At 43.5% G+C, this 23,274-nt stretch overlaps 1 protein-coding gene across 2 annotated transcripts in view; it reads right to left on the bottom strand.

The window, feature by feature from the left end:
- The window catches only part of GEMIN5 (gem nuclear organelle associated protein 5), a 260,780-nt gene that overhangs the window by 35,013 nt on the left and 202,493 nt on the right, over positions 1 to 23,274 (bottom strand). For both annotated transcript variants that reach the window (XM_085617620.1, XM_085617621.1), the window contains exons 27-28: positions 21,360 to 22,548; positions 12,650 to 12,746 (exon numbers count right to left, since the gene is read on the bottom strand). In XM_085617620.1, coding sequence (XP_085473746.1) covers positions 12,650 to 12,746; positions 21,360 to 22,548 — 1,286 coding nt within the window. The remainder of the gene's footprint in view (positions 1 to 12,649; positions 12,747 to 21,359; positions 22,549 to 23,274) is intronic.

Raw genomic sequence — 23,274 nt, 5'->3', positions numbered from 1 at the left:
CGTCTGAAGCGTGAAATTGCCACCAGATGCACTTTGATAGAAGAGTGAGCCAGACCCGCTTTTGCTAATGATACAATGTATGGAAGAACTTCATGCGGCTCTGATTCAAAAGGATGGAGGCCATTGTGTAGACACCAGATACAAAAACGCTTCCATTTTAATCTGCAAGTCTTATTTGTACTTGGGGCTCTTGCCTGAGAAAGTACCTCTTTACATTACGCTGAGAGATTCAGACCAAGAAATTCTCGCTGCTCAGGAGCCATGCTGAGAGCTGAAGTGACTGAGGATCCGGATGCCAGACGTGGCCCTGGGACATAGTCAGCAGCGAAGGAATCGGCTGCAAGGGCAGAGGAAGGTCCAGGGAGAGAAGGTGAAGCTCTGTGAACCAAAACTGTCTGGGCCACGCAGGGGATATCAGAATCATCCTGCACGGTTCTGCCTTGAGCTTCCTGAGAAGTCTCGGGATCAGAGGAATGGGGGGGGAAAAGCGTAAACAAATGCGCCTTACCAGGCCATCGAAAGCGCATTCCCCAACGATCCCGGATGGTGAATCCTGCTTGCATAGAACCGGCATTTCCTGTTCTCTGGAGTGGCAAAGAGATCTATGGAAGGTGTTCCCCCATCTATGAAAACCCTTCCGAAGAGTGAAGTTGTCCAGTTCCTACTCGTGGCTGACAGACTTCAGTCTGCTGAGAATGTCCGCTGCTTTGTTGAGGACACCTGGAAGATGTTCCACTTGGAGTGATATTTCTTGCTGAATTGCTCACTCCCAGATTGCTTGGGCTTCTTGCGACAACAGTCGAGATCTGGTGCCTCCTTCTTTGTTTATATAATGCATGGCCGTCGTATTGTCCGTACGAATAAGAACTGTCGACTGTTGAATTTGTGGAAGAAAGGTTTGCAAGGCTAGGCGAATCGCCCTGAGCTCCAGCAGATTGATATGCAACAGACGCTGCTGAGGCTGCCACCGGCCGCTTACATGAAGATCTTGTAACACTGCTCCCCAGCCTTGAAGAGAGGCGTCCGTAGTTATTATGTGTGGAGCTGGGGCTAGCCTGAAGGACAGACCTTGAGAAATGTTTTCTTTGGTCATCCACCATGACGCGGCCTCTTTCATGGCCTCGGTCACTGAGATCTTGTTGTCGAAGGATCCGTCGACTTGGCGCCACTGCAAGTCTAACACTTCTTGGAGTGGATGCATTCTTAATCTGCAGTGAGGAATCAGGGGTATGCATGAGGAGATGGAACCCAGCAGGGACTTGTAGAGGCGAACTGAAAGTGACCTTCTTGTTAACAGTCGGGAAGCCATGGACCTCAGCTTCTCTTGCCTCTCCAAGGTCGGGAAAGCATTCTTTACGGATGGGTTTAGAATGGCTCCCAGAAATCTGGCTGTCCTCGACGGACTGAGAGAAGACTTCTGTTCGTTGATTGTTAGACCAAGATTGGCAAACAGGCGTGTACACGTTATGACTGTTTCCTCTGCCGCCTGTTTGGTAGGAGCTTTTAGCAACCAGTCGTCCATGTAAGGGAAGACCTGAAGCTTTTCTTTCTGCAGAAAGGCTGCTACCGGAGCTAATACCTTTGTGAAGATCCGAGGAGCAGATCGCAGTCCAAAGAGAAGAACTCTGAATTGAAAATGGCTCTTGGCTACTGTGAAGCGTAGAAACCTCCTGTGAGCTGGGTGAACGGGTTCATGAAAATAAGCGTCCTCTAGATCCAGAGTGGCCATGAAATCCCCTGAGTTGAAAAGTCGAAGGATGTCTTGTAGAGAAACCATCCGAAAGGATTGTTTGATGAGATAGGTGTTGAGCTCCCTCAGATCTAGTATAGGGCGCCACTTTTCTAACGTCTTCCGGATCAGGAAGAACCGGGAGTAAAACCCCTTTCCCATTTGAGAGATAGGGACCGGATCTATAGCTCCTTTGAGGAGCATTTGATGTACCTCTAACCGTAACAGACGTAGATAATTCGATACCGTGGCGCGAGGGGGCTTGGATGGTGGTGGTTGGACAAACTCCAGGATATGGCCGTAACGAATTATGTTTAATACCCAACGGTCTGATGTTATTTGCTGCGAGTTGTGGAGGAAATCTGAAACTCTGCCTCCCACTGATGACACAGGAGGAGAGGGGGCAGTAGTCAGAGCCACCAAGCCGCTATTGGCGCTTAGAATTGTCTCTGCCCTGGCGACCCTGCCTTCCTCTATTGTTCGAGCGAGAGAAAGAAGAGAAGATTGATTCTGCCGTTGGTTGTAATTCGGCTTGTAGGATTGAGACTGGGAACCATACAAGGAGTACCGTTGTTGGTAACCTCCCCTATATGAAGAGTTACCTCTTCCCCTCGCTCCTCTGAATGGGAACTTGCGGTATTACAGAGTCACGAAGGATTTTGCTGTTTCTGTATCCTTCTTAATATCTTGGAGCGCATCATCTATATGTTTCCCAAACAACGCTTCCCCATCAAAAGGCAGATCCAAGATTTTATTCTGGACTTCCGGGCGGAACCAAGTGGCCCGCAACCAGCCCTGTCGGCGAAGGACAGCCGCTCCAGCCAAGGAGCGAAAGGCAGTCGTTGCAATATCCATTGCGCAATCAATGATTTCTGCCGATGTTACCTCGCCTTCCTGGAGAATCTTTTTAGCTTCCTTCTTTCCTTCTTCCGGCAACTGATCAAGATAGGGGGACAGGTCGCACCACATCTGGCGATCGTATCATCCAAGTATAGCCAAAGAATTAGCTGCTCTGACCAGTAGGCTGGACATAGAAGAAAATCTTTTGCCCACATTATCTAGACGCCTGCCTTCTTTATCTGGAGGAGTAGTAAGGGGATCTGAATGATTTCTAGATTTTCTCTGAGCAGCCTGCGAGATGACAGAGTCCGGTTTAGGCTTGCTGGTTAAACAGGCTGGGCTACCCTCCGGAGCCTTATATTTCTTCTCCAGACGAGGTAAAACTGGAATGACCGTGGCTGGATTTTGCATAGCCTTTAAACCTTCCTCCCAAACATGGTCCACAATTGGAATTGACCGGACCGATTTCTTATAAGGTTCCTTAAAATCGTAAAGGAAGCACTCAGATTCCACCTTGGTCATGGGCAGGTCGAACCTTTTAGCAGCCTTCTCCATCAAGTTATGGATACCCCCTATATACACCGGGGGGAATCAACAGGTGCTGGAGCAGGAGTAGCTGGATTCGGAATAACATAGTCATCCCACTCTACATCTGGATCTGGAATTGTGACATTGCCTTGTTCGTCGTCAGAGGTGTCATCCTGGACGGGAGGCGCAACAGGTGGAACATCCTGCGCTTCCAACATTGGCTGAGGCTGTGGTATTTGAGGGGCCATGGGACGATCAGGAGGAACAGCAATAACCGGCACTCCTACTGGAACAGGAGGCTGTGTTTCAAATCTTTTCCTGTAATCCAAGAGCATAGCTTGTAAGTCTGTTAGCAAGGAGGAGGGCATTTGGACCATCTCCTGATGATAGTCTTGTTAATATTGAGAGGGAGGACTATACAGCTCAAAATCCTCAAACTCCCTTTCAGAATCCGTATACTGGCATTTGACATGTAGCTGAGAAGTACTATTAGCATAGCCAAAAGGTCCCTCCTCCTCATCCAATTCCTCTTCTTCAAGGAGAAGTGCAGGAGGTAAAGGAGTCACCCTCCTTGGCGAAGTCATCTCCGGTGTGATTTGACGTTTCTTGAGCAAAATTGAAATTTTTTCCACCGTCAGCGGGACTACCGACGTCGAAGAAAGGATCGTCAACGAAGAAATTACCGTCGTCGACGTAGCCGTCATCATCGCGAGGTCCTCTTCGTCGTCGACATTGTTGGTGTCGTCACACTCATCGTCGACATCCTCGACGACGTCTTCATCGTCGACACCATCGTTGACGACACTATTTACCACCGGCGTTGAACTCGTCGATACAGAGCCCTGGGTCAGTACTGGTGACGAAGAAACCACCGTCTACGAGCCCGTCGACAGGGTGAAAGATGAAGAAGACTGTACCTTAGGCTTTTTCGTAGATGGAATCGATGACGGCGTCGTCAATGAGTGAGTCTTTTTTTGATGATTTTACCTCAGAAGTCAATGATGATGGCTTTTTGAAGGTCTTTAAAGCCGCAGGAGGAGACGTTGGAGGAACAGAACTGGATTTCCTCTCAGAACTTACTCCTTTTGATAGTCCTTCCCTCTCCTTTACACCTTGGTGAAGAGATTCGACAGGACTAAGCCCTTCAGACCTATCAGAGGTCTTTTTCAAGGCCTTACCCGGGCGTTTCTCAGAAGGTGAAGGAGAAGCTCTATCCCTTTTTACAGACCTTCTGGAAGAGGTCGCAGAAGATGTTTTGTCGCTGTCACTGGACACTGGCTCCTTTCTTGATTTCAGCTTCTGGAGCCAGGTCAAAAGACGCCCTTCACGATCACGCAAAGTCTTGGTAGAAAAAGTGCGGCATATCTTACAATCTGCAGCCTTATGGTCTGGGTACAGACAGTAAATACAGTTCTTGTGCTGGTCTTCAATATATAACCTCTTCTTAGCACAGGTAGCACATGCTTTAAAGAGGGCCTTCTTCTCTTTATCTGACATCCTGAAGTATTTGAAGGAAAAACTGCTGAAAAAGAATCCAAGTTCTAGGACAAAAACTGAGCAGAGCTCAGTGGAGACTCCCTTGCACAACATGCGGTAGAAAATCTGAGGTTCTGAGCTTCTCTCAGGAGGGTTCTAGGGGGTGAGGCTAATCTGATTGGTGGTTGTTCTTTTTTGGTCTCTTTTACAAAAAGAGGTGGATAGGTTGCAAAACAAGAATGGGCCTAGGCCTAGGTTCTGTTTTGGTAATGGTTTCTATTGCTATTTTATGTATACCGGGGACTCCCATTCCGAAGACGGGGAATGATACAAGCATGGGAATCTATGAAAGTTCCAATACTGGAGTAAAAGATGAGCCAACAAAGGGCTGTGCAAATTAAATTTATGCTAGCAGCACCGCAGTAAAGAGTGTACCCTCTGACAGCATATATATTAGTACCAATAGGAAAGGTTCTCCACTGGTAACCGTTGGGTCACTTCCTTCCACCTGCATGGTCAATTCTATTCATGCTAAAAAGGGAAACTGTTCTTCTAGGGTCTTTAGAGGAAGAATAGGAAACAAAGAAGAATTTTCACAGAATCTCTTCACCAAGATCCCTGTTCAAAGATTCGGAAGATAAAACTCAAGTTGAACTAGCTGCATCCATCCATTTGTTTCACATATTTCTGAAGAAGAAATTGAGTTAGCAAATAAAAGAGAAGACACTTGGAGAAAAACAGCAGTACATCTGAGTCCTCCAATACAACCACCTCAATAACCAAAAGGAACAAAAAGTCTCGACTTCGGAAAAGGAACAAGAAGTCTCGACTTCGGAAAAGGAACAGAAAAATTTGACGAATAAGTAAAAAGAGTGTCAGAAAAATTCAATTTGCAGACTCAGGAGCTGATCAACCCAGTGGGTCTATCATGCCCCTGGTACCTGTTAACGCCTCTTCCTCTCGGTCAGAGTCAGTAGCCATAAGGGGCACTCCTTTTACAACTACACAAGTTCCAGAGTTCACTAATACCAATGTTGACTCAATATTTAAGGAACTGGTGCGTTAGAGTGACGCCCCTGTAGCAGGGCTAAACCCATAGGCAAGTACATTAAGCCCTTCGTGCCAAAAAACTCAAACAGTTTAAAAAACTAACTTCTCAAACGACATACCTCTAAGTAAAGCCCGATAAGCAGTAATTTTCCTAATGGTCAACTGGTGAATGATTTCTACACGTTACACTTTATCATCCTGTTAGACGAGAATGTCAGGGCAGTGAACATCTCATTGTTGCTAAGCTACTTTGCCGAAATTGACATGTTGGCATTGGTAAATAGTAGTGACATTCAGTTTGTTTATATTTTTCATAGCCAATCTCGTTATGGAAAATTGAGATTACTTTCTATGTAGAGATATAAATGCCATCCCCCTTTTGCATCCCTTGTGTAATATAATCGCTTTAAGAGCAGGTGGTTATACAGCCGCAAACTCAAACTTAGCCACCAAGGAAACAGTTTCTCTCATGAAAGCGAAGAACACAGTAGTCAGCCTGATCCCTTCACAGGGACTGGTGACCCTCTCTCCCATGGATGATTTGCTCTCTGTATCTCCATCGGAAGAGTCTTGAAACTGGCCATGGCTGGCTAAATCATTACATTTCAATCAGCTGCTATCCCACAGAACCCTAACATGGGCCTAAACTTTATCTCCTCGAACATGGCCTGAAATAAAATGATAGAACAAAAATGGGCACTTCTTTTCAGCCTGAAGGCTGATATTATGTGTATGTAGTCGACATGGAGGCATTCTGGCGTTTATTTAGAATAATATATATTACAATTAATTTGCCCAATACATCCTTGAGTAGAGGCTACTCGAGTGGGGTAATTTTGACGCTACTGAACACTGAGCATGTATGGCATTACTCTAGTTTCATGCATGTCTCTAATTTGGTACAAGGTATAAGATTCAAGGAACATCTGCTGAACATACATTTCTGCTGATGAATGTTTAGATTCCACCTGGCCTCACGAATAATTCTCTAGCAAAACTTTTTTTTGTTTATCACAAATCATTTCTTTGGTTGAGGGGGCATTGGTACTCCTAGTTGGGAACCTGAATGCCAAGGTATCCAACTCGCAGTGGAAGATTATGAAGACACTGAAAAAATGGAATCCCTGAACATCCAGAGTCCATCCTTTCCAGACACATGTAAATTGGATGGAAGAGGGCAAATGCTTTTGAAATATTTGGGGAACAAGGACAGTTTAATTTCTAATTGGGAAATTGAGAATTACATTCCTGCTAACTACACAAACCAGTACATTGCATGTCATGTTATTTTTGATTATGTAACTGTTTCTTACAGTCTATTTGGGCTACAGTCTAATTTTATGGTCATCAATAACTCATTGAGTGATAATAACTTATTATGCTTTAAATGAGATATTCCTGTTGAGGAATACTTGCCTGGTACCAACAGGGAGCATGTCTCTCTGAACATATGTAATGGGCGTACACACTAGGATGATGGTAAAGTGGCTGCCTTAAAATACTTCACTTAGTAAACCAAAGAAGATCTAAAGTGTTTGCCCTATAGTTCTCTAGAAAAGTGTACTCACTAGATGGAAGCATTTGCAAGTTAGAAAACAGCCTCATCCAGGGCTAATTTAGTTACACAAACTAACCTGCAATCACACTGCCGCCCGGATCCCAAAGAAATTAGAGATACATATAGGGTCATAAATAGGAAGACCAGTGTCAATGTGTGTTTCATTCCCAAGCAAGAGGTAAAAGAATCTAGAACCTAAAGAAAAAAAGAAATAGATTCAGACCAGCCTCTAAGCAAAGACAAGCGGATTTAAAATGGACTGCCCCTAAAGAGTCCGTGATTTCTAACATCATCAGGAAGTTTTGGTCCTTGGTTGCTGAAGTATGTGTAACCAGAAAAGTAGCAACATCCTCATCTATCCTCAACTCAACCTGGGCACAATACTTAAAGTTGTATGCGACCATCAATAAGAGCCCAGGTGCAGGCTCCATGGTGGAGGCTTGCAATGCCAACTTCTTCTGTGAACATGAACCAACATGCTTCGATAAAAAGTTCTACTTGAAATCACAATGCTCTCGCACAATGGGGCTAGATGAGATACCAATTTTGGTTTTAAAAAACAGAGGCTCTGCTTTGGTCCTCATTCCTTCCTCAGATTTGTGAATATTATTATGTGCAGAATGTACAGTTGCTCCTTCCTGGATAAGCACTAATATCGTCCCACTTTAGAAAAAGGGTAACAGAGCTTCCCCCAGCAGTCATAGTCAAATAGCGCTCCTAGTTGTAGTGGGAAAGATCTATGCTAAAAGTCTATTTGAACCAGTCGTCGAAGTGGGCAGGATCGGCAGGACACAGCTTGCCCCTACTTCTTTATTTCAATAGATTCCGTTCCTCTACCTTTTTTGTTTGAAACCTGCCTACCAGGACGGCAGAAATAGCCAAGGCCTATAGATAAGGCTTGACGTTCATGGCAGTTCGGGGAAGCAGAGAAGGAAAAGGACTCTGTCTGTCTTTTCTATCTTGCCCAGAGTAGACACGGACACTGTCCGCTTCTGCTCTCCCTCCTACTCACTTACTGAAAACCGTGACTGCAAGAAACGGTTCTCACCCTCTCTTTCATCCTTTCCTTTATGTGTTCCTCTGTGAAATGGATCCAAAAATGAAAACCACTTTTGCTGGAAATGTGTCTTTTTCTGACATTTTTCTTTTTCAAAGTGCAGCCTCAGGAATAAAAGGTTCAAAATATGAACAATAAATACATAACTAAATAAAGCAAGACAGAGTGGTCGTAAAGTGGCCAGATTCGTTTTATTCACCCCAAAACACAGTAGCGCCACTTTACAGCATTTGCCAGTGAAGCTCTACTATTGTTTTCTTGTCTTTCTTTGAACAGCATTGTTTTTCCTGGGTGGGGAAGTGCTCCAATCGTGGAGGTACTGCAATGCCTGATTGATGGGTGGATTGAAAAACAAAATGTGTACAGCGACTCTGTGTTCACGGATGTGGTCTTTTTAAACCACACTGCTTACGTTTTGTATGGATATAAGCAATGGACATTGAAATGGGTTTCTTTCGGGCCCTGTGGTCCTGTCCTTAATTTTTCAGACAAAAGCACCCACTGATTTCTGAATAGTGAGTGTAAAAGCGTTAAGGTAACCATGTTGTTCCTGCTTACAATTCCCATGTTTTACTTTCTCTTGCATTCCCTAGGAGTGTTTGCTTTTTCCAGGATGTTGTTACTTTTTTTATTAGGCAGCGTATTGCTGTTGTCCAGAGCATACTTTGAATTGAGTTGCATCCAGGTGTTTATAGCTGGTCACAATTGGATTATAGTTAAAGGCAGTGCAAGTTTCTCTCAGTGGGGCAGTATGGTGTTCGTTGGGGGAGAGAATATGGCACTACGGTCACAATTGCTGAATTTGGAACTGGGAAACCAGGTTCAGCCTTCATGACCAGTCCCCCAGACCACTTTCCTGAGGGAGCACATTCCAGTGCCAGACCTTAGAAGGCCCCACAAGACCTTAGAAGCCCTGGTGTCTTAGCATCAGCAGGTGGACCCTAGCAGTGGCAAGTGTGGGTTAACCTTGAAAGCCGGTCCACCACAATCCATGCTGAAGTTCGCCTCCAATCTTGCAGGCAGGTCTATGAAGCAGCACACCCTAGGGCGACAATGACTCTACCACTGAGGTCACAGACCCCCTTGGAAGGGCCTCAGAGTGACCGCAACGGGCACTGACTTTGGGTGGGGTGTTATGTTTGCAAGTATATTATGGTTTTAAAAGGGCTTGCTGCCTCCTTTTTGGCCTCCAGCAATTTTCGGCAACAATAGAAATGTCTTGATAACTCAGGTGATTAATGTTCTTCCTAGAGAGAGATCAGAGTTTTGTCTAGTGGAAGATTTGACTCATGGAGAGATAGCACAGAGGGTTGATGTGCCAGCTGCAAAGAACATGTAACATGCAGAGCACAAAGAGCACATAATGTGAATAGGTCAGTGGGTTACTGCTTTGGCCAGAGAGATCCTTTTGTTACTTGCAGTTTATAAGTTAAAATCCTAACATAGAACAGTGAACGATTAACTGTCATCTAAGAGCTGCATACAAACTGCAAGGTAAATATTAGAGCTTTATGTTTTTTTCCAACAGTCTTTGATTATCCTAATGTTGCAAAAAGTGTTCATTTGGATAGAAATCAATTCGGATTATTAAAGAGAACCCCTAACATTATATTACATTTTAAATTCTTAGTTTGTGTTTCTCCACACCAATCACTATTAAACTATACTTCCTACTAGTGTTTTTAGCATGTGACTCCAACACCTTGTAGTCCTTGGTCTTATGTAACATTTCCTATACAGTGATTTACACACGTATAATTGATTTACACATGCTAACAGTCTGGAAAGATTTTGCCTTATTAGTACCAGTGTAACATACAAATGCAGACGTGAGAAAGGTGACCAGTCAACCTCTGCAAAGGGCCATCCACTTCGTAGCAACACAAGTCACATTTTTAGTAACTTTTGATCCGTTTGAGCTACAATTTATTAGTTAAAAGTGGCAGATTATACAGCAGATGTTGCATTATGTGGCAAATATGGCAGCATCATCATTATATAGAAAACATTTGCAAACTAGAATATTTTACCATTCATGTTTTAACTAGTCTTGTGGAAAAAGGGAGGCGAAGTGCTGATGACAAACTCCAATGCTCGCAAACAAATGTTTTGTGCTTCCACATTTAGCTTATTTGGGACATTCTGTTACTGGAAACATATCTCACTTTGGGAATGTATTTTAATGTCAATAACTCATTTTAAACCTTAAATATTCATGTGTATCTAGTGGTTGCATTAAATACCATAAGTTGTAACTGGTTAGTGAAATGCCAAACAAATTCAAAAAATTGGGGTGTTTTCACATTCCGGCCACACCTCCGACTCCGCCCACTGATCCAATCCTTGGGTTATTCCTGCCCTCTGATTCTCCGCCCACAGTTCTCCTACTTTTTTTCCCCCAGTTCGACCACTGATTAGAACATATGGAAGGGTAGAAAGTTGACACCAGCGTTCTCCGTAGGAAACAAGCAGGTTGTAGGTTAAACTGTGCCACACTGGATAATATTATAATAATCCAGGCTATCACAGAAAAGTATGTACTGACTTCTCCACTGCTTTTGACATGGTCAACAGACCCACCCTTTGAAGACCGTCTCCACCCTGGGAATCCCTCAACCTCTACGCCACTTAATAGTGGCCCTTTACTCATCCACCTGGTGTCAGGTTCTTTAGGGAGGAAATCAAGTCCGCTCAACAAAGATTCTAAGAATAAATAGGCTACAACAAGGTTGCCTTCTAGCCTCCTTGCTAATCTCCCTATATGTATCTGATTTACCAGAGTTCTTTCCTCACACAGGCAAGGCACTCTAAAGGTAGGCGGTGAGGAAAGGACCTGCCTTCTACATGCTGGTGATATATTAATATTAGAATAGACTCTCAAAGGTTTACAAAAAAGGTTGGACAACCAAACACAGCAATAAGCAACTGAAAGATGATCAGTCAACTTTTGCGAAGGATCTCCCACTGTGCAGGATAGGGTGCAACGTTTTCAGTAACTTTTGATCCATTTGAGCAAGACTTTTTTTTTGGTTAAAATCTGCAGATTAATGATCAGATGACGGATTAATTATGTTGCAAATGCAGCAAATCCACAATTATGTGGTAAATGCCACAGGCGCAAAACCACATAATTTCAGTGGCCCTGATATTAATGCAGCTTGTGGAGCCAGAGCTAGTTAGCAGGAGATAAGATCATGTCAATTCTCCTCCAGAAATATCACAGCCACTTGCCAATACTAAGATGACCACAGTAAGATTGGTAAAGCATTCGCAAAACATTAAGTTAGCAAGAATTTTGCTCTGCGTTATTGTATCCATCATTTATCTGGAGATTGTGAGGGTACTGCTAGGCCCCCTGCAAAAACGCTTTCTGTGTCTCTAATGTAAACCACTCGCCACACTCAAATGGTGCTCCCGATAAGATTTCTGAAGTGGAAGTATTTTATTCCAACCTTTAGGAAGCTGAGTATAAAGAGATTTCTTAGGGAGTAGAAAAGCAATCTGGATTCTTCATCAGAAACTTTTTTTTCATTGCGGGAACAAATTTAGATACATCTGCTCAATTTTACACCAATTTTTTTTTTTTTAACAGTTGCATTCTTGCACCATATATATATTTTTTTAACAATTGCATTCTTGGCAGTTAGAAAGTCATTCAAATGAAAATTTGCTCTTCCACCTTAAAACCCCTCCTCATACCAGGGAGGAAAACTAAGAATCTTATCATATGCATCCACTTGTCTCGGTTTTATTCTGTTTTTTTTGTTGTTGTTTTTCTTGCAGAGTTTTATATAGCGCAAACTTGACCTGAATCCAACCAGGTATCAGAGCGCTTTACATAGCACCAGTTACGTTACATGAGGACACACATTCATTTTTTTTTAAAATTTATTTATTTTTGTTAGGCACGGGGAGATTAAGTGATTTGCCCAGAATCACAGGATGTTTTAGCGTCGTTACCGAGACTCGAACCCAGTTCCCCCAGGTCCGAGGTCGTTCAGTGTTATCTGTCAGATTATAGGAAGTAAGAAGTTTCAGACACACATGAATACTTCAGGTAAAGAGTGCGGCTGAAATCTAAAGATTGGGAGCACGAAGAAGTCATTATTTTCTTCGTACACGCCCAACAGCAAAATGCTGGACATCCTTCATGTGGTCACTTTTGTAAGCCGACCACTGCAACTGCCATTCACACACCAAGTAGATCTTCCTCTAGTGTCCTGCACAGGAGGGTCACACGCTCACAGATCTTAGCATGGGGCACCCGTCGCTCACAAATCCCAGATATCTTTACATAGGGTGCCACTCGCTCACAGATCTCAGAGACCTTTGCATGGGGCGTCCCACATATCCCAGTAACTTTGCACAGGGCTTCACTCGCTCACAGATCTCTGCACAGATGATCACTCACCGCCACCGACTCAGGAAAGTCTGCCAGCTTCTGCTTGGCCTGCTCCAGACTGTTCATCAGCAATGGCAGGGTCAGGGACTCCTCTTGCTCAGTGTTCCTGTGTGAGGTGAAGAAGGGATGCAGAGTTAGGTGCTGAGTTATGCGCAATATAAAGCACAGGCAAGCTGCACCCTGGAGCACAGTATATAGTGTGCCCATTCATCATGCCCAGATATGGAACTGCATGTAAGTGCATGCACACACAAAGCACTCAGTGACCTACTACACGGGTGCACACACACACGGAACCCAGTGCCACATATTGTACACACACTTGTGCACATTGACAGCAGCAAAAATGTCGGGTGCCAATACCTAGTCTTGAACCGCATCTTCAAGCCACCACCAGACATCACTCTTAAGCAGTGCTTGACATGGAAAAATAGAAGTGCAGGCACTCTGTACCAGAGTACCTGCTTGTTTCTGAGAAGTGCCGGTACTCTCCCTCGCAAAATTAAAAAGTGCCGGTACTCCGGACAGTACTGGTCCATGTAAAGCACTGCTCTTACGTTCCTCTTCATCCCTGCTTTCTTTCCTTCTCAAAATTTCAGCATCTTGCTCTTTCTCCTCATTTCCTGTTTTTGTTTTTATCTATCTTTCTCTCCCACTTTTGTGTTTTCTCCCTCTTGCCCTGTGTCCATGTCTAGTGCCTAAAAAGAAGTGCCAGTCCCCAATAATGAGTACCGGTGATCCACACCTGTAACCATCGGCTCAACTTAAACCCTGAGTGTTAATGAAATTGCTTAAAATGGCGCGTTTTGAGTAATAAGCCTCGCTTGGAGTTTACTAGACACCTTTGCTTGTGCCTGGAGTCGACTATGTCGGAGGGCCATTATTAACAAAGGTGGTACAGGTTTTTGTATGAGAATTAAACCTGGACCGGCGTAGTAACTATCCTAAGGCAAAATCTTCAAGCACAGAGAAAATACCTGTTGATGCGGTTCAAAAACGCAATATTCAAATCTGATCAGGACATTCTGTACAATTATGACTTATGCAATTCAATATTCAATTCAATAAAAGCTTTATTTGGAATGCGAAGCACAACCATAAAAGCAAAATACAAATACAACATAGTTAATAAGATTTATCAATATAAATATTACACTCAAGATTTTAACAAACCAACGTTTTCATAAAAACTGTTCATTCTGTGTGGAGGTTAATAGACACAGAGATAACAGAACGTGTCAAGTGCAAAATATCTTAGTTTGAGAACATAATTCATTTGAGTTTTCATTTAAGAAAATAGTTATGACACAGGTTTTTTAAGAATTTGTTAAAATGCAGCTGGCAATCCTAGGATCAAAATATAATTATAGATTTGTTCGATGCCTTATGCAGAATTTTAACAACTTTGCAATGTTAAAACATGTCACAGGAGAGTCCAACATTTGTAGTGCTAGCAGGGCCGGGCGGCATTGACGTAGGGGTATTTGTAGCAAAAGGGGTTTCAGCCACCGTTTTCTGGGTTCAAAATAAAACTTGCAGAAAAAAATAACATGTAGAAGGGACTGTGAGGAGATGTCGTCACAAGGGCTGGTAGAAAGCTCCCTTGACCAGTCATTAATATTGGGAAAAGTGATAAGATGATGAAAATTATTAAATCTAAATCTGGTGAGTAGAAAAACATCATAAGTTGGGAAATTTAGGGTTAAGTAGGGCTCAATTTCATAAGAAGTTTGTATTAATAAAGAATGCTGAACAGAAAGTTTATTGGCTTCAACGGCCAGACGGAGATCGTCAAGATGTTTTAGACATTCAGCCTTTAATAGCTTACGTGGGATCGTTACCATGTCCTGGGGAGCTGCGTAGAAGTTAGGACGGCCCAAATCCTTAAAGAATTTCTGAACATAATGTAACCAGGGGATTTTTTGAGAGTGTTCCAGTTTTTTGCAGTCCTTGATGATTGCTTGGGTAAAAAGCAGCTTGTCCGAGGTCCAAATGCGGTGCCACAACAGAATCGGTTGCAATCGGATGGAATCAGTGATGTATGGCAAACCGAGTTCTTGATGACAGCAATAGGTAGATGAAGAGTGGGGACTGATAATAAGTATCTCAGAAAGCGGTTTTCAGTTTTTTGAATGGAATCCACTTGAGCATATCCCCATATGCCCGCACCATAAGTGGCGGTGGTAATACACTTTGGGCGGAAAATTTCCAGAATTTCTTTAGGGGGTCTCTTTCCGAGTCTCTGGGTGAAAGATACTAGAGCCATTGTAGCTTTCAAAAACTGGAGGTTTCTGGCCTCGATTTCCCTTTTCCAGGTCCCCCTTTCGTCTATCACCACTCCTAGGTAGGGATAAGTTGTTGTGTGGTCGATCTTTGTGTTAGTAATGTAAGTACCATATCCCTTTAGTGGTTTTTTACCAGAGGTCATAATAAAGGTTTTATTTGGGTTAATCTTTAGCTCTAGGTTGGACATGAAATTATAATAGCGGTTTAGGGAGCGTTGTAATTCTAGTGGGGTACGAGCGAGGATTACCGCATCGTCCGCATATAGTAGTGCGGGGATTGGGCGGTTGTTAATCTGAGGCAGGTCCTGGCTCCCCTCCAACATAGCTGCCTCCAGGCCGTTGGTATAGATGGTAAAAAGAAAGGGAGCCAGGACACAGCCCTGTCTAACTCCCCGCTCTACCCTGAACGATGAGGATAACTGGCCCCCTGTACCGAACCTTACTCTGGCAGTAGGGTTTGAGTAGAGTTCTCTAATATAGTTGACTAAGGTCTTATCCACCCCTATATCTAGCAAGATTGACCATAATTTTACATGCGAGACGCAGTCAAACGCTGCAGAGAGGTCAACATAAGCCATGCAGAGGCTACTTCCCTTCGCGTTCACATATTTCCCTCGTAATAGGACCAAGTTTAGGACCTGCTCGGTGGTACCCAGGCCCTCCCTAAAACCGTATTGAAGGTCGGAAATGATGTTATTGTGTTCCGTCCAACATTGCAACCGGTCAAGTAAAATACGACCCACCACTTTACCCAAAGAATCAAGTAACGAGATGGGTCGGTAACAAGACGGGTTGTTGCGGTCCCCCTCTTTAAAGATTGGAACTAAAATGGAGTCCGACCAAGAGTCCATTGGTCCAGTCTCACTAGTGGCTTCCAGCACACTGAGTAGAAGGGGGGCCCATAGATCAGTGTTAGATTTATATAAGTCCACGGGAACCCCATCCGGCCCTGGAGCCTTCCCTCCCCGGCTAGCTTTAAGAGTTGAAGTGATGTCTGCCAGGGTGAAATCTAAAGGGGGAAAATTAGAGGCATAACTAGGGGTTAATATGGTCTGTTCGGGGGGGGGGGCCTGGGGGTGGCAAAGATGGATCTATAAGCCCGAACATATGCGAAAAATGATCAATCCATACATTCTCAGTTATGGTGACATCTACGGTTCCACGATCTTTTGGGCCTGAGAGGAAAGCAGAGTTAATAACCTCCCAGAAAGCTGAGGAGTCCTTTAGTTTAGAGCTGTTTTGTAGGGCAATCCAAAGTTCTTCTTTGAGTTTTTTCTTGCGGATCTTAAGAGTCTTGTTATAAAATTTCCTCCGTAGGGAAACCTCTGTTTTATCTCTAGGAACTCTCTTTAGAGCTGATTTAAGTGCTAGGTGTGCCTTGGAGCAAATAGAATTGAACCAGCTGACTTTCGTTTTCCTTTTGGTTTTTGGGAAAATAGTCAGAGCCTTGTTTATCTCTATAATGATGATTTTGAAGTTTGCTATGACCTCGTGAGGTGAGGAGGACTCAGCCAGACAAGTTGTAAAAGCTGCCATGTTCCCTTTTACGGTCTCTTCCCCAAAATTTTCAGGATCGATACAAGACCATTTTAAGGCATAGTCATTTGGTCTGTTCATTGTCAGGTTTTCTTGGTGTAGGGAATTCTTTGCGTGGGTAGTGCAACCGGTTAGTTCCAAGGTAATAGAAATAGGGAAATGGTCGCTGTAAGCGCAATCATGGGTGATAAAGTTGGTGATTAGATTGACTGCACTAAGTGACATTAATATAAAGTCTATACAGGTCGAAGCTCCTCTGCCGTGATATGTAGGGCTTAACTTGATGTTAGGAGTTAATAGCTCATTAGAGAAAGTTAGTTGGAGCAAGGACATAGTTTTATTCAACAGCGATCCTTTAGGAGAGTGAGAGAAATGAGTGGAGGGGGTTTCTTTATGATCCATAACGCCACAGGTAATATAGTTTTTCTCGCATATTGATAAATTGAAATCTCCTCCCCAGATTAGGATGGGATTTTTCGCTTGGGGCTGATTGTGATATTCTAGGAGGAAGGAACGGATTTCTTTCAGCAAACCAATCAGTTGGAAATCTTGCAAGTTGTTATAGAAGTTTACTATCAGCACGTGAGTAAGTTTATTGAGGGTTATGGATATAATCTGATAATTGGGCTCAGTTTTTTGTACGCTGATGGATTGTCCTGAAATTAGATTGGAAATATAAGTCACTAAACCTCCCTTAGCCCGTCCTGAGAGTGAAGGAAGCGCAGGAGAAAAAAAAAGTCCTGTAGCCATTTAGATGAATAGGAGAAAGTGCCCAAGTTTCCTGCAGGCAGATGATGTCGTGCCGCCTTACAAATGCTAGCCAACCCTCATGATGAAATTTTGAGTGAAGGCCTGCGACGTTCCAATAGATTACACTTACTGGATAGAGGGCAGGAAGTTTTTCTGGATTCTTTGATGGAATAGGTGGATGAGTTTTATGTTCAGGGAGAGAATCTTCAGGAATGGGGATCAGTTTTGAGTCTAAATGGATTGTGGTTAATAGATTTGTTTGAGTTTCTGTGGGATTTGAATAGAGATGTGGGATAACTTGTGGGAGTGTAAACGGTGGGGGAAGTTGATAAGGGAGTGAAGATGAAGAATTGCTCAATGGTGAGGACTCTCTTTCAGGTGTGGTGGTTAGGTGGCGTAGTTTATTATTGATTACTAACGCAGATTTTAGAATATTAGAGAGCTTTGAGGTCGTGGATTGTCAATCTACTTCCTCTATTAGTGACAAGGAATCAAATCTATTTTGCGTTAAAATGGAGCCATTCGATTTTTTAGGTGGGTGGGTATGCGGGCGATAGAAAAAACCAAGCGGAACAGAGAAGATTGCAGTTGTATGAGGCGAGAGGTCTTCCCTTTGTGCTAAGATGGAACGAGCAGCTCTAGGGGTACTAAAGTTGACAATAATACAGTCTCCCTGGATGGTTTTTTGTGAAGGGCCGATCCAGGCGACTCTCCGTACCATAATTATTTGATTGGTATTAAGCACGTTGAAATGTCTGTTTGACTAGCCAATCCACCACTTTGTTTCGCAGAGAGGACCAGGATTCTGTCACTCCTTGGACTAAAGGGGGAACACCTGTTAGAACTACGATATAAGGACAAGTGGCAGGTGGCAGATTTGGACAGTCTAAGTTTGAATGAGGGGCATTATTAACAAAGGTGGTACAGGTTTTTGTATGAGAATTAAACCTGGACCGGCGTAGTAACTATCCTAAGGCAAAATCTTCAAGCACAGAGAAAATACCTGTTGATGCGGTTCAAAAACGCAATATTCAAATCTGATCAGGACATTCTGTACAATTATGACTTATGCGTTTTTAAACGTTAACAGAGTAAATTATACAATAACATAAAAAGTGTCTTATAAACTACACTTACACCTGTGTTCTTTTTTCTACTCAACCTAACGGTCCCAATATTTGTCGACCTCGGGATGGAGGTTGAGCACATATCCTGGCAGCGGATGCATTAGTCGAGTGTCCAGAATGTGTACATTTTAATGATAGGTTTCATATTAAATATATACACACACAAACTTACTGTATAATAATAATAATTACAATTTGTACTTTTTAGACACTGTTAAAGCCACCCCATTTACAAATAAAACCTACTTTGTTAAATTCAAACAACATTTGGCTTCATGTCAGTGTTGAGGCTTTTGACACCCAGCAGCATGGGAAGCCTGCTTACTTCAGCACTCAGTGGGCGACCACACAACTTATTTTCAGGCGAGGGAGTGCATGTAGAGAGATGGGTGAGCCAACAAATTGAAAGAGAGTCGAGCCAAGGGTCGACTCTGGATCTAAGAGCCCATGCACAAGACGGGCCTTGAAAATAGAAGCCATGTAAACAATGCACCAAGCGTGGAAATATGTTAAAGTCTATACAAAAGTGTTTTTTTAACATGCAGATACGTTTCCCCTTAATACATCAGTGCATTCAGCGGTATTTATTAAAAGTGATAATTTTCAAACATGAACATAGAAACATTCCTGCCCCGCCACTGCCTTGACGACAATGCCATTAGTGAACTAAGAAGCAAGCCTGACGTTATACACGGCGCAAGATTAGAGACCATTAAATCAAACAAAAATTATTTGTACAGCGCACATCCTGAACTCATGTATTTGGAGGTGCTCTCAAACACGAGAACAAATTAAAAGGAGTGATAGTGAAATAAATATTTGCCTAGGATCATACTATTTGGTCAAGTTGGGAAGCCAGGACTGATTCTGGGTTGTCTGGTTTTACATTATTCAATTCAGTCACTTCGTGGCTATCTCATTTCTTTTTTAACATCAAAGGTTTTGGATTTGTTTTGAGGGCAGTGGGTGGATGACAGGCAGAAACCACATGAAAGCTCCTCTTGTTTTTGGCATGAGGGTTTAAGAGGACCTCAAGCTGCACGAAGCATCTGGCTTGATCCTTCAGTGGCGTACCCACCTCTAAGTGCATCTAGCCACCATATTTAGATCACAAAGTCCAAATATATTGGTGACACCCACAACTCCCTCACACTGGCGCACCCACCTTTAGATTAACACTGACTACATCCAAACTGCCTCCGAAAATTATTACTCAACGCCTTCCAAATACAGTAGTAACCACAGCAGGTCGACTAAAGCATGCGTCCAGCTGCAAGAATATTTACAGATGACAAATAAAATGGCACTTTCACTACACACCTTACAGACCTAAAAAGATAGAACTGATGCTGGTGTGGAAACGGAGATTGGGCTGTCAGTAAAAACAGAAATCGGCCAACCTAAGACAGTAAAGAGCTACAATGCAAAATAGCAAAGTACAACATTGCAAAACCACAAGGTCTCCCCTTTAAATGACAAATGCTGAGAAGGGCTTCAACAGTAAAGCTAACGGCCAGGCACCAGAGGGCAGCTTCCGGGCTCTTATAGAAAAAACTGAAAAGTTAACTAAATAATGCGCGGGGAGAAGAGTGGAGGACGGGGAAGTGAATGGGCTAGCAGCTGCTGAGCACTCACACAAGCAATACCGGAGGGAGGGGAAGATAAGCATATACAATAATGCAACAGGAGGGGCGGGAGAGCAGTGGACAAGAGGAAGATGGATGAGGTAATATGAAGAGAAGAATTGCTGTCCTCCAATGGAGTGCTAAAACAAATGAAAAACTAGCTCCCTGCTTCAGAAGTGGAAGGATAAATGTATTCCACTTAGAACTGATGCAAAGAAGCTATGCTTCAGGGGCAGGACAAACACAAGAATAGGAAGGAAAGCCATTGAACGGAGATAGACAGTACGGACAACCAATCGTTAGAAAGGAGTTGACCCAGAGCCGATTGTATTTTGCATTCTACACAAATGAGCTTCGGAAACAGATATAAGTTCTCATCCACTCCCTTCACAGAAGGCTTCCCTTCACATGGTGCTTCACTATCCTATCAGTATCAATTTCTAGTCACTGGATCTTATGGCCACTCTCGACACCCACTAACCCCAACTTACACACCTACCCTACTTTATTATCCAATCCTCTCCATCCCCACTTATCGAAGATATCACAAACTACCCTCACTTTCACTTGTATATCATCCACTAGTCAATGTTTCTCAGACTTATCAATTCAAGCATTGTATTTCAGGTTGGTCGCACAAGGTGGAGAGTGCCTGGCTCTATCTCACTTTGCTCCTTACCATGGGCTTTATCCTGCCACAAAATGTATCTTACTCCTGGTTATGAAACCTCTCCACCATTCTCCCACCCCAGCTCTTCACATCTTCTGTATCCCTCACCCAAACTCCAGTCTTAATTCTGCATGCTGGCCCCACGTCCAAACACCCGGTTCTGTCCCCAGGCTCCCTATACCTGGCTATATCCTTAGTCTGCCGTCCAGTTAATTTCTTCTGTTTCTGCATCCCCTCCCGCACTCCATGACACCTCGACCGACTCTGTCACCAACTTCATATGCTTGATTATGCTGCCTTACCAGATCACAATGACTGGTTCTACTCCCACTGCACACCTCCAAACACCTGGTTCTGCTCCCTAAACCTGTGTCCATTTCCTGCATCCATCTACATACTTCTGATGCGATCTTCATAACACCTCGCCTATGGTTTAAACTAAAGCTCTTGAAACTCCCCTATCATCATACCAGTGTCATATTCCCATACTGCTGGGCTCTGCCCACTGTTCAGCTTCAAACTCATAGTTTTGTCTTTTTCCACCTATAATACTCCACACTATTTATTTAGAGTCTGCCAGCGACTTTCTACCAAGTGCCATTACCAGTGTAACAGCTGCATACATACTCAAGTACACTCATTCTAAACATACACTCTCCAACCTACCTTTGGCAACAATCTTTTCCCATTGTGTACTATTAGTTATCCATACGCACAATCACCTACCTCTGAGTGTTTGGCTGCTGTGCACCAGATGCCACTTGGACTGGAAGTTCGGATTCTGAACTGCTCTCCTGTATAGAGGTCTGAAGTTGGTTTCTCTGGTGCTGTTGTATAAGGCCTGCAAACATCTCCTGCACAGACGCAACCTCTCTCTGCACATTCTGGAATGCAGCATGGAGGTCAGAAATCAGAACTTTGCAGCCCTGCAACTGCAGCGGCTTCTCACAACTGGGCTGCGCACTGACTTTTATGCCCAGAACTGTCCTTTGGTCCTTACTCAAAGCATCAGAGTGCCAAACTCCCATATCTGCACCTGCAGGCGCAGTTTTGCTTGCTTGCACGTTTGTGAATACATCAACGGGACAATCACCCCCTCCTGCCAAGGACCTCACTGCATCGCCTGCTTCTGTCTCTGTGCTCTCAGTGGCTGTGACAAGAAGGCTGTTAGTCCGGCCTGCTAAAGTGCTATCCATTACAGTTACTGGGGCAAGCTGCACATCACTGCTGCCAACTAAAGTGCTGTCTATTTCTCCTTTTATACATGTGCTCCTAATGGCTGTGACAGGCAAGTAATCCCCTTTGCCTGCTGAGGTGCTGTCAATCTGCCCTTCTTCTACAACTTTGCAATCAGGGTGTATGATAAGCAGGTTGTCTTCCAAGGGTCCCTTAGTGCACTCATTCTCACACATTTCTTCACCAATGCTCTCATTGGCTGCAGCCTGTGTGCCTTCTGGGCAAGATGCATTTATGTCTGTGTTGGCTGCTTCAATTTCAATGTATTTGCTTGCTGAGGCAGAACTGTCCTCTCCCAGAGCTACATGTGATACGTCCATGTAACTTAGATTAACTTCAATATTTTTAATGTCCGTGAAAGGCATTCCACCTACCATGCCTGCTACGGGTGCATCCAACCTGTCTGGTTCAACAGTGGTGTGATCACAAGGGGCAACAACTTTATGCTCCTCTGCCTCATCAGGGCAGTTCTGTACAGGACTGGAATCCAATTCAGAGGTATGCGGTTTCTCAAGACTGGGTGCAGCTTTAACACCCATCTCCAGCTCATTTTCAGGAGTCTGCTGACTCCACCATTGCTCGTAAAGTAGTCCATAAGAGATGAAAGCCTGAAGACTCCTCAAGGCAGCCATACTCTGATCGTTGCTCTCATCCAGAACACTTGTAAGGAAATCACAGCCTAGCATGCAAGAAAGAAAACAGAATTTCAGCTTAGTTAGAACAGAAATTACTACACATTATGAAGTAGCACTCACATGTCTTCTAAGCTGCTAACCTAAGAAAAGCATAAATCCCATAGGGCAATCAAAGTTGTAGTCTGGAAAAAAGAATAAGGCACCCTGGATCCCTCTTCCTCAAGACAAATGGGACTAACAGATATTTTTGCCCAAAAGTTAATTTAAAAAAACAAAAAGATTAAGGAACATAGTCCTGTGCGGCCAGGCTTTGTCAAAGTTCTCTTTCCCATGTACACACACACAGCCTGACAAGTCCGGACTATGCTTTTGAATAAAGGCAGAGCCATTTAGGTAAGAGCAGGGTAGGTAGGTGGCCCGCTGCAGAAAAGGGATCTAATGGACTACTCGTGCTAAGTTTATTGACTTCTACTTACCAATCCATTCAGCTCTGCCTTCCTCCAGAATTGTGAGAAGGACACAAAGCATAATTTCACCAGGCCACCGAGAAACCAAGAGCAGTAAGTGTTTTGGATGAGCATGGATGTGAAGGCTACATCCTGCAGGTCTAATGCGGTTAGAAATTCTCACTCTTGAAGCATCTGTAAGACTCATTTGTAGGGTTACCATCTAAAACAATGGTTTGTTCATGAATTTATTGCCAGACCCCTCTTTTCTTTCTCACAAGGATGAATCATATTTAAACTGTTAGTTTCTTTTGGCCAATAGTC

Source organism: Triturus cristatus, chromosome 7, assembly GCF_964204655.1.
Source record: "Triturus cristatus chromosome 7, aTriCri1.1, whole genome shotgun sequence".
NCBI lineage: Eukaryota > Metazoa > Chordata > Amphibia > Caudata > Salamandridae > Triturus > Triturus cristatus.
The sequence above is the reverse complement of the archived record's forward strand: the minus strand, read 5'-3'. Positions and strand labels throughout refer to the sequence as shown.